Source organism: Rana temporaria, chromosome 2 (assembly GCF_905171775.1).
Source record: "Rana temporaria chromosome 2, aRanTem1.1, whole genome shotgun sequence".
Classification (NCBI taxonomy): domain Eukaryota; kingdom Metazoa; phylum Chordata; class Amphibia; order Anura; family Ranidae; genus Rana; species Rana temporaria.
The window spans coordinates 39,576,981-39,593,920 of record NC_053490.1 but is presented as its reverse complement, the minus strand read 5'-3'; the positions used below and the strand labels follow the sequence as shown (position 1 = coordinate 39,593,920).

The 16,940-nt window shown below is 42.8% G+C and overlaps 1 protein-coding gene across 10 annotated transcripts in view; it reads left to right on the top strand.

The window, feature by feature from the left end:
• Positions 1–16,940, top strand: part of GRM5 (glutamate metabotropic receptor 5) — a 491,177-nt gene that overhangs the window by 417,438 nt on the left and 56,799 nt on the right. For all 10 annotated transcript variants that reach the window (XM_040340112.1, XM_040340106.1, XM_040340110.1 and 7 more), the window contains exons 5-6: positions 5,882–6,128; positions 10,837–11,005. In XM_040340112.1, the coding sequence (XP_040196046.1) occupies positions 5,882–6,128; positions 10,837–11,005 (416 nt within the window). The remainder of the gene's footprint in view (positions 1–5,881; positions 6,129–10,836; positions 11,006–16,940) is intronic.

Sequence of the window (16,940 nt, the reverse complement as noted above, 5' to 3'; positions counted from 1 at the left end):
CTGACAATTGCAACGTTGTACCCAAACAAAATTTACGTCTTTTTTCCCCCACCAGCTTTCTTTTGGTGGTATTTGATCACCTCTGTTGTTTTTATTTTTTGCGCTATAAGCAAAAGAATAGAAAAAGAGCGACAATTTAAAAAAACACAATGGCCCGGATTCACAAAGCATTTACGCCGACGTATCTCGGTATACGCCGCGTAAGTGTAACTATGCGCCGTCGTATCTGTGCGCCGTGCCCACAGAACTAGATACGCCTGAAAATAGGCTTCATCCGACCGACGTAACTTTCCTACGCCGGCATATCGTGGGCGCATATTTACGCTGGCCGCCTCATTGCAAATATGCAAATGAGAGAGATACGTCGGTTCACGAACGTAGTTGCACCGGGCGCATAGTTATTCCCCATCTATGAGGCGCAACTCATGCAAAGGTATGGACCAGGGAACAGCCGTCGTATTTTACGTAGTACGTGAATAGGGCTGGGCGTAGGTTACGTTCACGTCGTAGGCAGTGATTCAACGTATCTTAGGGAGTAGTTTTGACGTGATTCTGAGCATGCGCACTGGGTTGTCTGTAACTCGGCCCATCATTAGCATGGGGTCACGCCACATTAGCATGGCTCACGCCCACTTCCACCTACGCTGGCTTATGCCGAGGAAACCCAGCGTAGATTTGGGGGCGAGTGCTTTGTGAATCCAGTGCTTGCATCTGTGCGCTGCTTCGGTGTAGCGTATATGAGATACGCTACGCCCGCATAAATATGCGCCGATGTCTGTGAATCCGGGCCAATATTTTTTACTTTTTGCTATAATAAATATCCCCATTTAAAAAAAAATGTCCTCAGTTTAGGCTGATATGTATTCCCTACATATTTTTAGGTAAAAAAATCGCAATAAGCGTTTATTGATTGGTATGCACAAAAGTTATAGCGTCTACAAAATAGGGGATAGTTTTATGACATTTTTATTATTATTCTTTTTTTACTAGTAATGGCGGCAAACTGCAGGTTTTATTCTGACTGCGATATTCTGGTGGACAGATCAGACACTTTTGACACTATTTTGGGACCAGTGACATTTATACAGCGATCAGTGCTATACAAATGCACTGATTACTGTATAAATGTGACTGGCAGGGAAGGGGTTAACACTAGTGGGCGATCAAGGGGTTAAATGTGTATCCTAGGGAGTAATTCTAACTGTAGGAGGAGACGACTCACAAGGGGAGGAGACCGATTGGTGTTCCACTGTACTGGGAACACACCTCTCTTCTGACAGGATGTGGATCTGTATGTTTACACAAACGGTCCTGCTCTGTTACCGGGCAATCACGGGTGTGCCCCCTAGAGGGCCGAGAAGCCGAGGACATCATATGATGCCTGGCCAGAACGAGAGCCGTACCGCCCAGCCGTTATTTGACAGCCGGTGGGTGGCAAGTGGTTAATCAATGTAATTTATCCAAAGTTACAAATTATCCGAAATAACGAATGCCTCATCTAAAAAAATGTAATGTAATAAATTAATAATAATAATAAAAAGTTATTATTATTATTGTTATTTTTTATTAATTAGTTATATTCCATTCGTTTTAGATACGGCATTCTTTATTTTAGATAATTCATAACGTCAGATAAATTCGTATTCGTTACATTCTCTAACAGACAAATATTCAAATTTGCGAATATTAGTAATAATTTGTTAAACAGGTTTTCGTTAATTCGGATATTTCCGAATGAACAAATTTGTTGAAATTTGTTAAAAAACGTATACTGTAGTTAAAGCAGAGTTCCATCGAATTTTTTTTTTTAAGTCAGCAACTACAAATACTTCAGCTGCTGACTTTTAATATATGGACACTTATCTGTCCTTGTCGCCCACAATGTCAGGTCCCGAAGCCGATATATCCCTCAGCTCACGGGAGCTGCCACGGCCATCTTTGGCGGATTCACTTCCTGGTTCCCTACTGTGCATGCGCGAGTCGCGCTGCGCAATCCTACTGATCGATGCTGTCTTCTGGGACCTGTGTGTCTCCCAAAAGACAGCGGGGGGATGGAGTAGGCGCCAAACGTGGCTTAGGTCACCGCGGTGATCTATGTCCGGAAGTGGGAGCAAATACCTGTATTATACAGGTATCTTTTCCCTCCTCCCCCTGAATGGTGCCAAATGTGACTTCGGAGGGGGGGGATGATTCCAAAAAGCGAAAGTTCAATTTTTGGGTGGAACTTTGATTTAAGTTACCATTATTAGTTATTTTTTTAGATTTTTAAATTTTCAGATTTTCGTTCGTTTTTTGGATTTTTGTTCTTTTGAATTTTCATTCATATTTTAGAATTTTAGAATTTCCGAAATTTTGGATTTTCAGATTTTCGAATTTAAAATTTCCGAATTTTGAGAACCCATGTTGCTGCTTGAGTGATGTGGACACTTCTTATTGGCTGTCCAGCGTGGTGTTCTTTCAGGCTTTAGAAGGCCATCTAGCATGGACTGCAGCTCTGGATCACCAGTCTCTAGATGATTTGCAGTAAAAGAGGCAGTTGGGATGATTTTCTAAAGGCGCTTAGAATCCATTATCCATCTGTGTAAAAACTGCACGTGATTGGGTGTTCAGAGTGAACAGAAATTCGATTTTCTCATGATTGGATAACTGAAGGGAATATTTACACAATTCTTTTGGTGAAGATTCTGAGCGCCTTTAGTGAATCAGCCCCATTGTGTTACATTCAGCCATGTCTAGTTTAGACAGCCATGGCATATAAAGCATATCTGTCCATTGTGCATGCATTAGTACCACTGCCATTCAAGTACATTATTGAGGACTATTGGGTCCAGGCCTGAACAAATATGTTGCCATTAGACCTGTGCGATCCGTTTTGTTACAAATCAAAATTTGGACAACATTTTTGTTATTCAGAGATTTGAATGTATCCATATTTCTGAATCACGATAGTAACAAACTCCAATGAACCCTAAGAGCCGGTTCACACAGGGGCGACCTGGGATCCGACTTGAAGTTGCCCCAAGTCATCCCAAGTCGTGTGGTTGAGAAAATCGATTGAAGTGAATGGAGCCGTCTTAATACACACTACTGAAGTTGCTCCGACTTCAAAAAAAGGTTCCTGTACTACTTCAATCTGACTTCTAGGCAACTTGTAGGCAACTTGTACCCATTGATTTCAATGGAAGTTGCCTCAGAAGTCTGATCACTGTCTTAAAGGAACACTAAAGGTTCGTTTTTTATTAGATCATTGATTGCTGTAAGCTAGAGCATTTAAATATCACTTACCTCGTTTTTCCTTTTGACCTCCAAAATACAGTAATCCAGGTTTGAAAATGCCATTTCCTGTCACTCCTCTTCTTGCTTTCCACCAGCATCTGAGCCATTTTGCATGGTGGAAAGCAGAATGTGCTCACCCCCTCCCTATGACTACAGCCCTGCGTGAAGATGCTCTCTTATCCCTCACAGGCATGGAGGCGAAGCCTAATGGGAACTGTAGTTCCCATTAGGCCATGATGTAGCAAGAATGAATGCGCACCGCAAACCAGGAAGTCAGTGAGAATAACGATTCAGGAGTGACGGAGGTGAATAAAACGGCTCGATTTCAACAGGTATCAAACTAGTTATAATGCAAAACATTACTTTTTACTTTATCAGCTACTGTCAGACTTTAATTTAAGAGGAAAATATTTTTGTCTTTACAACCCCTTTAACTGAAGCAACAATACAGGAAATAACATACATTTCTCAGGCAAACCCCTCCCTCACCCTCCCTCCCACAGAGCTGATTGTTGTTTGATTGGTCACTGGAAGGCCTTCTGTCCTGGAGGCAACTTGAAGTTGCCTTGTACTGTCCTGGAGGCAACTTGAAGTTGCCTTGTACTGTCCTGGAGGCAACTTGAAGTTGCCTTGTACTGTCCTGGAGGCAACTTGAAGTTGCCTTGGAAGTTGCCTGATGATTCATACTCAAGTCGTGTCCAAATTGCCTCCCAAAGTCGTGCTGGAAGTCGTGTTGCCCCTGTGTGAACCGGCTCTAAATAGATTATAATGAAACTAAATAATGAATTTAAATTTGAAAAATTTGAAAATGAATTTGAATTCTAAAAAATGTATTTAAAAATGTATTTGAATTCTAAATGGAAACATATTGCAATAAATACATTAGGGTATATAAGTGAAATAAGATAAGAATAAACAAGAATAGAATAGAATGACTAAAACTGTCTTCCAAAATTGAAATTGATTTGAAAATCAGGAATATACTAACCCAATCTGAATATACAAAATTAATTCCAAATATGAATGAATGAATGAATGAAAAACTTATAAAGCGCGGCGCATGCAAACTGAATCGCTTCTGGGCGCTAGTTGTTCGTGTCTCATGACATCAAAAGAGCAGAGTTTTGATCCGTCTTCTGAAAGTCAGGTGGTTTTCCTCCAACCGAATGCTGGTTGGTAAAGCGTTCCATAGTCTAGGACCCTGAAAAGCAAACCTTCTTTCTCCTTTGGACTTGTATTTGTTTTTTGGTACCCTGACCAGATTTTGGTCGGTGGATCACAGAACGCGATTCGAATTGTGAGGTTCTATCTTGTCGCAAAGATATTGAGGAGCCTTCCCATGGATGCACTTATGTGTCAGGCAGAGTGCTTTAAATGCAATTCTGTCTTTTACTGGCAGCCAGTGAAGGGTTCTCAACGAAGGTGAGATTGATTCCCATTTTTTTTTCCCAGTCACCAGTCTGGCGGCCGTATTCTGAACGACTTGCAGACGGGAGATTTGGTACTTTGGGAGTCCGAGGTACAGGGCGTTAGCATAGTCCAGTCTGGAATTCACGATTGTTCCCACCACGACTGCTACGTCTTCTTTGGGGATAAATGGAATAAGTCTGCGTAGTAGGCGCAACAGATGGTGCTCTCCGCTGACTACTGACCCTATTTGTGCATCCATTGTCATGTAGGTGTCGAAGATGACCCCGAGACTTTTGACTTTGGAGCTAGGGGTGATGATTTGGCCCAGAATGGGCGGGGGTGTCCAGGTTGTTGCCAGTTGACTCTTTCGGCTGGCGTGAAACATAAGGAGTTCTGTTTTTGAACTGTTGAGTTTAAGATAACTCTTAGTCATCCAGTTTTCTATCAAAGAGAGACATTTCTCTAAACTGGGATGATGATCCTTTTTGTTGCAGATGCGAAAATACAGTTGCGTATCGTCTGCATAAGAGTGATAGAGTAGTTCTTGGCTACTGATAATATCAAAGAGAGGACGAAGATAGATGTTGAAAAGCACCGGTGACAGGGGGGATCCTTGGGGGACTCCACATGACACCGTGCGCTTTTCCGACGTGAAACAACCCAATTTAACTGTTTGTGATCAGTTTTCAAGAAAGGAAGAAAACCATGGTAAATCACCTTCTGCGACTTCTGCTACCTTGGCTAGTCGCATCAGTAACAGTTTGTGGTCTACCGTGTCAAAGGCTGCGCTTAGGTCCAGCAGAACCAGGAGACAAGATTCTCCTTCGTCTGCGGCCTCGAGGGCATCGTCCCATATTTTGAGTAAGGCCGTTTCTGTCCCGTGTTCGGGACGGAAGCCTGATTGTAATGGATCCAGTAGATTGTGGGTATCTAGATGCTGTTGCAGCTGTTGTACCACTACTTTCTCCATTATCTTGGAGAGAACATTTAGGCCTGTTATGGGAAAATATACAAAACATATTCCGAAAATGAATAATTTTAACATAGCGAATATGACAAAAACGAAATTATTAACTTAACGAACAGATCTGATACTATCAGAAACAATTCTTTTCGTCATGCATATGTCTTGTTGCCATTACCAGGTCTGAATAGATATGTTGTCATAACTTTTTGTATTTTTTTTGTCTTCCAGCTCAACATTCTTTGACCCATCAGTACGCTCAGGATTCCAAGATGGGCTTTGTCATCAATGCTATTTATGCCATGGCATACGGTCTCCACACTATGCAGGTGTCCCTCTGTCCAGGATATAATGGCCTTTGTGATGCCATGAAACCTATAGATGGGCAGAAGCTTCTAGATTGTATTATGAAAGTTAATTTCACAGGTGTGGCCAATGACATCGTCAGGTTCGATGAGAATGGTGACTCACCGGGAAGGTACGATTATCCTTTTTATTTTATTTTTAATTTATTACATTTAAAACGTATCAATCTGTAAGGATCATTTGTGATAAGGCTGAGGATGTGGAGAAGCAGACAGGCAGTCTACTATCTACAGTAATGCCACGTACACACGATCGGAACTTCCGATGGAAAAAGTCAGACAGACTTTTTCCATAGGAAATTCCGAGCGTGTGAATGCCCCATCTGAGAAATTCCATCGGAAATTCCAATGAATTCCATCAGAGTATAAATATAGAACATGCTCTATTTTACTCCGATGGAATTTCGTCGGAATTCCCATATGCTTTTGGCCGTGCAAAAGCCTGATTGTGTGTACACGGCATTAGAGGACGTAGAAGAATAAACTCCATCCTCAATATACCGTATTTTTCAGACTATAAGACGCACTTTTTCCCCCAAAAAATATGAGGGAAAATGTCTCTGTGTCTTATAGTCCGAATACTGAATGGCCACCCCCGTCTCCGCCATTTAACATACCGGCTGGTGGTCAGAGAGCACGTCCGCACAGGGCAGGCAGCCGGCGCCATCAGCTTGAGCTCACGGGGGAGTCAGACTGGTCCATCTTTTTCCCAGCAGCACTCCTGCACGTATCACACAGCAGGGACGGGGGTGGCCCTTGTAGAATTAGCCCAGGAAGCTTTGCAGCAGCTCCAGTGTGCCGAGGCATGCCCACACACGTCACTACGCGTTGCTCCGAGCACTCGGCCTGTGTTCTGTCATATTTTCCCACATCAACTGCGCATCTGCGTCCACGAGAGCGTCAATCTGAATCACGTCTTCTTTCAGATTGTCGTCTTACTTCACACACGCTATCCCCTGAATACATTACCGTAAATACCGGTAAATAGAGGTACATTAACAACACTCTGCACTGCTCCTGTCACCTAAAAAATTCAAAACAAAGCATACAAACCAATGCACGGTACACCAAGTAATGCACATTAAACAAACCAATCCACATGTTTTATTAGACGCTATACAATGCACATATTTTATCAGATGCTTATGATATACAAAGTGTGCACCATTCAGTACACCATTTGGTCAGAATATTTTTTTTCTAATTTTCCTCCTCTAAAACCTAGGTGCGTCTTATGGTCAGGTGCGTCTTATGGTCCGAAAAATACGGTACCTATGTATTTGAGCTCATGGAATTTTCAGGTCATTGACTGCAGTTACCAGAATTTAGTTCATATAGGCCTAAAAGAAAATGTCAGGGTCCAGCATTCTGAAATGTATACCAGTTCATGTATATCGCCAACACCTACTACTGCTACTGCTTTCAACATTTCAACATGTCCTCATTGGGGTCTTAGGGGCTGATTTATGGCCTATGGTGAACATTGTGGTCACATTGCCATGAAGATGTTCCCTGAGGACCATGCATGGTAAGCAGCCCAAGAATAGCTAAGGTGAGTAAAAATGGGGGCTGGCAAGGAACAGAGAGGGGCAGACAAATGATTTATTAAAGCATTAATGGTCCTAAAAGAATATGTCAGGGTCCATCATTGCAAAAAAGTAAGTTTACCAGTACGTTTATGCCGCGTACAGACGAAATTCCGACCGTGTGTAGGCTCCATTGGACACTTGCTGTCAGAAATTCCGACAACAAAAATTTGAGAGCTGGTTCTCAAATTTTCTGATAACAAAATCCGTTCTCGTAAATTCAGAGCTTGTGTAGACAATTCCGATGCACAAAATTCCACACATTCTCTGAATCAAGTACGAGACGGAAGCGCTTGGTCTGGTAAAACTAGCATTCGTAATGGAGATATCACATTCGTCACGCTGCAATTTTTTTTTATCTTTTAATGCAGCGCATTCTCTTCTTCTTTATAATGCTAGAATAACGAAGTTGTTTTGCTGCTGATAGTCACACAGAGTTCTGACAAACTGATTTCTTTATTATTTCTGAAGAGCAGTAACCGACTGAAAAGCACGAGGCTGAAAAGCGTGAATCGTCTCTCATCAAACTTCTACTAACACGAGATTAGCAGAAGGAGCCCAAAGGGTGGCGCACTTGGTATTGAACTTCCCTTTTATAGTGCCGTTGTACGTGTTGTACGTGACCGCGTTCTTGGCAATCGGAATTTCTGACAACATTTGTGCGACCGTGTGTATGCAAGGCAAGTTTTAGCCAACATCTGTCGGAAAAAAATCCACAGTTTTGTGGTTGGAATGTCCGATCGTCTGTACGTGGCAATACAGTATATTGCCAACACCTGCTACTATTGCTGCTTTCAATCTCCTGGTCAAAATGTGACAACATTGCGCCCTCACAGCGGTCTTTCTGATATTGTTGCCTATCCGAAAAAACGTGGTCACATTGCCATTAAGACCTCATTCACACCTGAGCATTTTGTAGCTTGAAGCCTGAAGCTGTAAAACGCTGGAGGGGAAAAATCAATTATTCTCTATGGAGATGTTCACATCTTCACTCCAAAACACCTGAAGACAGAAACTCCAAAATGCCTGAAGCTCAAACAAGTTCTGGGACTTTTTTTAGGCAGATTTGGGCGTTTTTCTGCTTTTTACATTGGTGACCTTTTGACCTGTACAAAATCGCGTAAAAACACATCAAAATCACAGCAAAAATCGCAGCAAAATCGTGCGACTTTCTGTCTGAAACCGCTATGCTCAGGTGTGAATGACCAATGACCAAGTTCTGGAATTTTATTTTAGGCAGATTTGGGCGTTTTTCTGCTTTTTACAATGGTGACCTTTTGACCTGTACAAAATCGCAGCAAAAATGTGTCAAAATTGCGGCAAAAAACGTGCGACTTTCTGCCTAAATATGCTACGCTCAGGTGTGAATGGGACCTAATGACCCGTACACACGATCCGAAAATCGGACGGAAAATACAGATTTTGCCACGATCGTACAATAATCAGATCGTTAGTACAGAGCTTTTCGAGAGCCGATCACGACAATTTATCCAATATTATTCAATCGGACAAGCGCGACAATTTTCATTGTACGATGCCAGATCTGTGTGACCTGTATCTGTGCAATAGTTTTGCACAGAGCAGCCCAGATCCTCCTCTTCTTGGGTCCCTCGTCTGCCTTCCCGGCCCCTCCCTCCTGCTGAGTGCCCCCACAGCCAGCAGCTTGCTATGGGGGCACCCGAGCCAAGCTGCTGCTCTGTGTGTCCATTCAGATGCAGAGCCATGGCTCGGTTCCACCCCCTCTATCTCCTCATTGGCTTACTGATTTTGACTGCAATGGGAAACAATGGCACCCGTTGCTGTTTCTCAGCCAATCGGGAGGGAGAGTCCCAGACAGTCAAGGCTCCTGTGTAACATAGCTGGATTGAGGTGGGGCTCAGGCAAGTATTAGGGGGGCTGCTGCACACTGAAGGTTTTTTTTTATCTTAGTACATACAATGCATTAAAGTGTTACTAGACACAGGACCCTGCACTCACTATATCTGCTCTCCTACATTACACAGAACATGGAAATGCAATTATTTTAGTAAATATAAACTGCTAAATACCTTATCTCAGCAGCAGTGTATAGCAGTCTTGAGAATTCTATCAATATCTGGTTAAAGCTTGTAGGAGTTTTTATTGACCCTCTATCTGGACAGTGCTGATTGGCCGTGTGTACTCTCCCAAGAAATAAGAAACTCTCTAGCAATACACACCAAACTGAGCATGTGCAGCCGAGAAAATGACTTTATCCCAGTCCTCAGCAGTCCATTCCCTGTACCTTTTGCAGAATATCAGTCAGTCCCTGATGCAATCCCCCAAAAGTCTTCTCCTCACTATGCATGCCGATGTACTCACACCTGCCTGCTCCCAGTTCTGAGCAAGCTCTGCACTGGTGGCACTCCGATCCCACAGCTGAATCCTCTTTAGGAGATGGTCCTGGTGCTTGCTGGACTTTCTGGGCACCCTGAACCTTTCTTCACAATTGCAGGGGAATTTTTTTTATGGGATTAGGTTAATTTTCATGGCAAAGAGGGACTTTGCAATTCATTTAAATTTATCTGATCACTCTTCCTAACATTCTGGGGTATTTGCAAATTGCCATCATAAAAACTGAGGCAGCAGACTTTGTGAAAATTAATATTTGTGTCATTCTCAATACTTTTGGCCACGGTTATACAGTACCCGACCGCGATATTGTGTCAATCTCGACGCTGTTATCAGCAAGATTGACACCTGCGAGCCCCGTCGCAGGAGCCTAGCGCCGAGCTCTGTCGCCTCTCCCGCTCGCCGTCCCCAATGGATTCCTATGGATGCGCTGCATCTTGTGGGGGCGGCGAGTGCGAGAAGCACAGCCTCGCAGCGGTGATTTACAGCGTGATCCCAGCACATATCACTATGGCAGCAAAGGTGTCAGTGCGTTGCCTTACCAATATAATCAAAATACAAACAAGTGCCCACTGCCGTCACCTATAACTGGTCTGTGCAGCAAGGAGCACTGGAAGGGCCATGTATGCCAAACAAATAATAAAAACATAAGCTTAACATGTTTAGAATAAATCAAATACATTGCTCCAAACTTTATTGCTCGTAAAATTGCTCCAAAATCGTTACATTTTATTTTTACGTGTAGAGCAAAGGGGGATGTTCTTCTAACCATTAGCGGTAATAGCAGTTCCCTATGAAGAAATTGTGCTCTAGCTATTAAAAGAAGAGCCATGTCTTTCCCTCTAATGTATATTCTTTTGTGTAGGTATGAGATCATGAATTTTAAGAAAATGGGTAAAGATTACTTTGATTACATCAATGTTGGAAGCTGGGACATAGGGGAATTAAAAATGGATGATGATGAAATTTGGTCTAATAAGAACACCATCATTCGATCGGTGTGCAGCGAGCCCTGCGCCAAAGGACAGATCAAGGTGAGGCCAAGTTTACTGTGTACCCATATATATAAATTCTATGATCAGCTATCTATCTGTCATCCTATCTATCTATCTATCTATCTATCTATCTATCTATCTATCTATCTATCTATCTATCTATCTATCTATCTATCTATCTATCTATCATCCTATCTATCTATCTATCTATCTATCTATTTATCTATCTATCTATCTATCTATCTATCTATCTATCTATCTATCTATCACAATTCCAGTTCTCTATCTATCATTTATCTATCTACAGTACCTCACAAAAGTGAGTACACCCCTCACATTTTTGTAAATATTTTATTCTATCTTTTCATGTGACAACACTGAAGAAAGGACACTTTACTACAATGTAAAGTAGTGAGTGTACAGCTTGTATAACAGTGTAAATTTGCTGTCCCCTCAAAATACAGTTTTTCTCTATTGGTTTGGCTCATTTCTTGAAACAGAAATGACATTCTCAAAACTCTAAGATCATTTGGCAAAACAGTCTTACAGTTCAGCACAACACTATAACTCAGGTGCAAAAGCTCATATCTCTCCCAAAACTGTTGACTCTTGCTTCAAAACCGTATTAATTTCCCATATAAAGAGTCAGTTCCCTCAAAATGGCAAATATTTTTCTCAATTGCTTTGGCTCATTTCTTGATACAGACCGGACGTTCTCAGCTCTCTTGGTACTTTTTCCAAAATAACCTGGATGGTTCGGCACAACACCATGGTTCACCTTCAAAAGTTCATATCTTTCCCAAAACAGTTCACTCATGTGTCAAAACTAAATTTCTTTCTCATTCAAATAGTCAGTGCCCCCAAAATGCTTCATCCCTTTGGCATTGTGTAAGCACTGCAAGTCAAAATGTTTAGATGTTTTGTCTCTATGGCAGAGGACCATTGAAATATCTAACTGAATACAATTGTGTATAAAACTGAAAAAAAAAAAAAAAAATTGGGGGAAGGGTCGCCTCCAAGGTTTGACATCACACATTGCACTCATACTGCCAAGGAAAAATTACTTTACAGTATTGTAACCATTATCATTCACACACAAAGTACCGTATTTATTGGCGTATACCGCGCACTATTTTGCCCTAAAAATCAGGGCAAAATCGTGGGTGCGTGGTATACACCGATACCCGCTTTCCCGCCACGAGTTTAAATACTGTGCCGGCATATACCGAGCGCAGTACACTCGTGTATCTTTGGGCAGTCTCGGCGCCTCTAGCGCTGACGTTCTGAGTGTACAGGACGTCAGCGCGAGAGTTGCCGAGCCTGCCCGACGATACACGAGTGTACTGCGCTCGGTATATGTCGGCGCAGTATTCAAACTCGGCGCGGGAAACGAGCGGGGAGGAAGCGAGGACGCCGCAGAAGGACGCCGGACCCGACGAAGAGGACACCCGAAGCCGCAGACGGACACCGGACCTGACAAAGAGGACACCCGAAGCCGCAGACGGACGCCGGACCCGACCAGGCCGCCGATGGACGCCGCGCAAGACACCAAAACTGTAAGTAAAAAAAAAGATTTGGGGCAACTTTAGGGGTGCGCGGTATACGCGGGAGCGCGTTATACCGCGATAAATACGGTAATTTCCATACTTCAGAGTAAAAAGAAAATGTATACAGCATAATATATACGGAAATATAAATGCACAAACATGAAACAAGGAAAATTACATGTAGCCTACAATGCTGTAAATAAAGCTGGAGTTTTACAACTACTGTAACATCTCTTCACTGGTCGCTGTCCTCACCCTCCCTCTCCTGTCCACCGTCCTCACCCTCCCTCTCCTGGGCACTGTCTTCACCCTCCCTCTCCTGTCCACCGTCCTCACCCTCCTGCCCATCCACACGCTACTGTCTGTCTGGCCACAGATTTTCGTCAACATCACAGCGTATATTCTCCCTTGCGATGCAACGAGGGAAGAAACAGAGTGCATGTTGCAACCATCCCATTGGCCAGGTTGAGGCCAGCCTCATCCACATACACGGGTATGTGAGAGGTCTCGTTTCCTTCCAGTGCCATTATTCTCTACAATAGAGTAAAAAAAGAAAACATCAAATCAGTCATACAGAAGAGTCATACAGAGTTACAGACAGCTACATAGGAATGTTCTATGTTCCACAAGTTCAATATACTACTGGCCAGTATTCCAGTGGTTCCAAACCTGGGGTACATGTTCTTCTAAGAATTGGGGACCCAGTCGAATACTGGGGCCCCCGCCACAGCTTTAAATTTTCAGGGCCAACATGGTCCCGGAACCTGGAACACCGCGTGGCACGCGCACCCCTATCTGGTAGGCCATCTCGCCCGGGGGCCGTGATGTGTGGTCACCCTAAAGGTGGGTGCCACCTCAGGAAAAGAACCCCGCCTCAATGGCGTCTGCTCCAGAAGTACCCTCCCCCAGCATGCCCCGCGAGAGAAACTCCCTCCCAATTGGCTGCTGGCAAGAGGCACCCCAGCCTGGACTCCACTGTCGCCCCGGGGTGGTATGACACCCCAGCAACCACAGAATGGACCGGCAGCACAGCCCAGCTGAAACAGAGACCCTTTGTAAAATTGCAATCAGAATCAGAATCAACTACACTCTGATTATCCCTTAACTTTTACAGTAATAGCACCGGTACTTGGAAGTACACAGGCGCTACATCTACAATATTTTTCTTGTCATTGCTAGTATCATACGTAACATCCCACTGAGGTAAGATACTGTTATACTGTAGGCCTATCACACACACTAAATGAATATGTAAATGAATAAACATATTTGTTGCTCTATGCACAGTGTCCTGTCCTATACATTATATAATTCCATCATTGATTGTGAGGCCATGGCTGATGACATGGTCTATAATTGTGGCCCGAATTTCATCAGGGAGAGCATGGTGTCTTCGTGCTCCTCGGCCTCTTCCCCCTATTCCACCACCACACACCTTTACTCCTCCTCCTCTTCTTCTGCCTCGAGCAGACAGTTGCCATTGTTCATTTACTTGGCCAGGTGACTCCATGTTCAGAAATTGTACTGGTCCTGCATGGTCAAGCTCTATATATACATGTTTGGCAGCATTCACAATCATGGACAGCACTTGTCAGGTACAGTAACTAAACATACTGTTTGATTGGTCATCTGAGACCAACTCCAACTCCTCCTTCGTTAGTCAAGTTCTAGTTGCACCCGACTGTCAATTGCTGTAATCATTTTATCAAATGTTCCAAGAGATTCATATATGGTATTCATGGTATTATGTTCCTGAATAATTTTGACAATTGAACAGACTATTGTGCCTGTGATGACTTAAACAATGAAATGACGCTGACACGTTTTGGAGAGAACGACCATAAGACTGAAGAAATGACAATCAGTTTAGATCAACAAGATCTATTCAATTGGAAATTGTGCTAAATGTAGGCTACTTGTACTAAATCATTTGAAAGATCTACTGAGACAGTGAAACATGTACTGAGACATTTGCAATTTGATGAAATGAATGAGAAATGCCATTCAGTTGTGAACAATTGCAAAGTGGTTTGGAGATTTGTCCATGTTGTTTTGAGAATGTCATTTCTGTTTCAAGAAATGAGCCAAAACAATGGAGAAAAACTGTAACTCGACACACAGCCATTAATGTATAAACCGCTGACAATAAAAGTGCGTACACCCCTAAGTGAAAAAGTCCAAATTGGGCCCAGTTAGCCATTTTCCCTCCCAGGTGTCATGTGACTTGTTAGTGTTACAAGGTCTCAGGTGTGAATGGCACCTCATGGCAAAGAACTCTCTGAGGATCTGAAAAAAAGGATTGTTGTTTTACATAAAGATGGTCTAGGCTATAGGAAGATTGCCAAGACTCTGAAACTGAGCCGCAGCATGGTGTCAAAGACATTTGGTTCAGATGGTGTCAAGCGTGTGGCAGCAACCAGGTGAGGAGTAGGCATGCGCATTCGTTATCGTCCAAATGCGTTTTCGTCTGAATTTTGGGTATTTTCGTTATCGTTTTAACAAATGAAAACGAATGCACAGAATCCGAAATCCATAAGATCTGACATAAAAAATGCTTTATTTTTGTTTTTTGCTTCCACAACGGTTTGATATAGATAGGAGATTCGACATGATGCTGACAATAGCAATCAGTGTCTATCAAACCTGTGGTCGAATGTGGTCGAATGTGCCTAACCTTAACTCTATTAGTCCAAGATTATTCTACATAGAGAGGAAAGATTCAACATTATAGAGGCATTCCCCAGGTTTTTGTTGTTATCTGCTTTAGCCTTCCAATGCTACTTGCTGTTATGGCCAACTATAGACGGGGGCAGTGGACATGTTTATGCTTCACCTGTGGTGTTTATATTGGTCCATCAGTGCACCAACACCTTTGCAGCCATTGTGCTATATGCTGGGTGCTTGGTGTGCTCTTGTACCTTTAAAGGAGGGGTGGCTTCCCTTCAGTTCACCTGCCCCTGTCTATCCATTAAAATGCATGTGCCTCCACTGTGGGGACGCTCATTGTTTAGTGTTAGGACCACAGATATTACAGGGTGCCTTGGCGCGGCTCTGTGGCTCACGCATGCGTTTGCAAATGCGTGCGGACTGAACCCCTGTTTTTAACGCATACTGTAGACAGGTTAATTGGTTTTCTGCAAGCTGGTCGGTAAGTAGGCTTGGTTTTTCCCTGGGCATTCCCCAGGTTTTTGTTGTTATCAACATTATAGAGACAGTGTTGGGGTAGACCATTCGACATGAACGAAGATTCGACGAAGCAGCGAAAAACATACAAACGTTGAATCTGTCATTGAAGGCTTATGGTGTCTGTCGAAAGTTCTAAGAAGATTCGACAAGCAGCTAAACTGTACGACGCCGCGATCGTACATTTCCAGTCAAATGCTCAGCCCAAAGGCTATAGAAGAATTCTAATGTTGGTTGACTAGTAATAATAATTTCTAAATATAATTATTACTAGTGTCATACAACATTAGAATTCTTCTATAGCTTGTAGGCGGAAATGTATGATTGCAGCGTCATACAGTTTAGCTGCTCCGTCGAATCTTCTTAGAACATTCGACAGACACCATAAGCCTCCAATGACAGATTCGACCCTAATTAATTTGGATTCTAATTTGGATTTTCGAACTAATGCATTTTTTAACAAAAAAATAACAATAAAAACGAATTTCGGGAGTAACTACATTTATTTATTTTTTGGACGAAAACTAAATTCTGAAAATAAATATTTCAGTGTGCACATGTCTAGTGAGGAGTACAAAGACAAGTGTGTCTTGCCTACAGTCAATCATGATGGTGGGAGTGTCATGGTCTGGGGCTGCATGAGTGTTTCCGGAACTGGGGAGGTACAGATCATTGAGGGAACCATGAATGCCAACATGTACTGTAACATACTGAAGCAGAGCATGATCCCCTCTCGTTGGAGACTGGGCCGCAGGGCAGTATTCCAACATGATAACGACCCAAAACACACCTCCAAGACAACCACTGCCTTGCTAAAGAAGCTGATGGACTGGCCAAGCATGTCTCCAGACCTAAACCCTATTGATCATCTGTGGGGCATCCTCAAACAGAAGGTGGAGGAGCGCAAAGTCTCTAACATCCACCAGCTCTGTGATGTCGTCATAGAGGAGTGGAAGAGGACTCCAGTGGCAACCTGTGAAGCTCTGGAGAACTCCATGCCCAAGAGTGCTAGGGCAGTGCTGGAAAATAATGGTGACAATTTAATAACAATTAAATGACAAAATATTGACAATTTGGGCCCAATTTTGGACATTTTTACTTAAGGGTGTACTCAAAGTGTCATTTCTTTAGTGTTGTCGCATGAAAAGATATAATAAAAGATTTACAAAAATGTGAGGTGTGTACTCACTTATCTATCTATCTATCTTTGCCTCTGCCCATTGATCTATCTATCTATCAGCCTG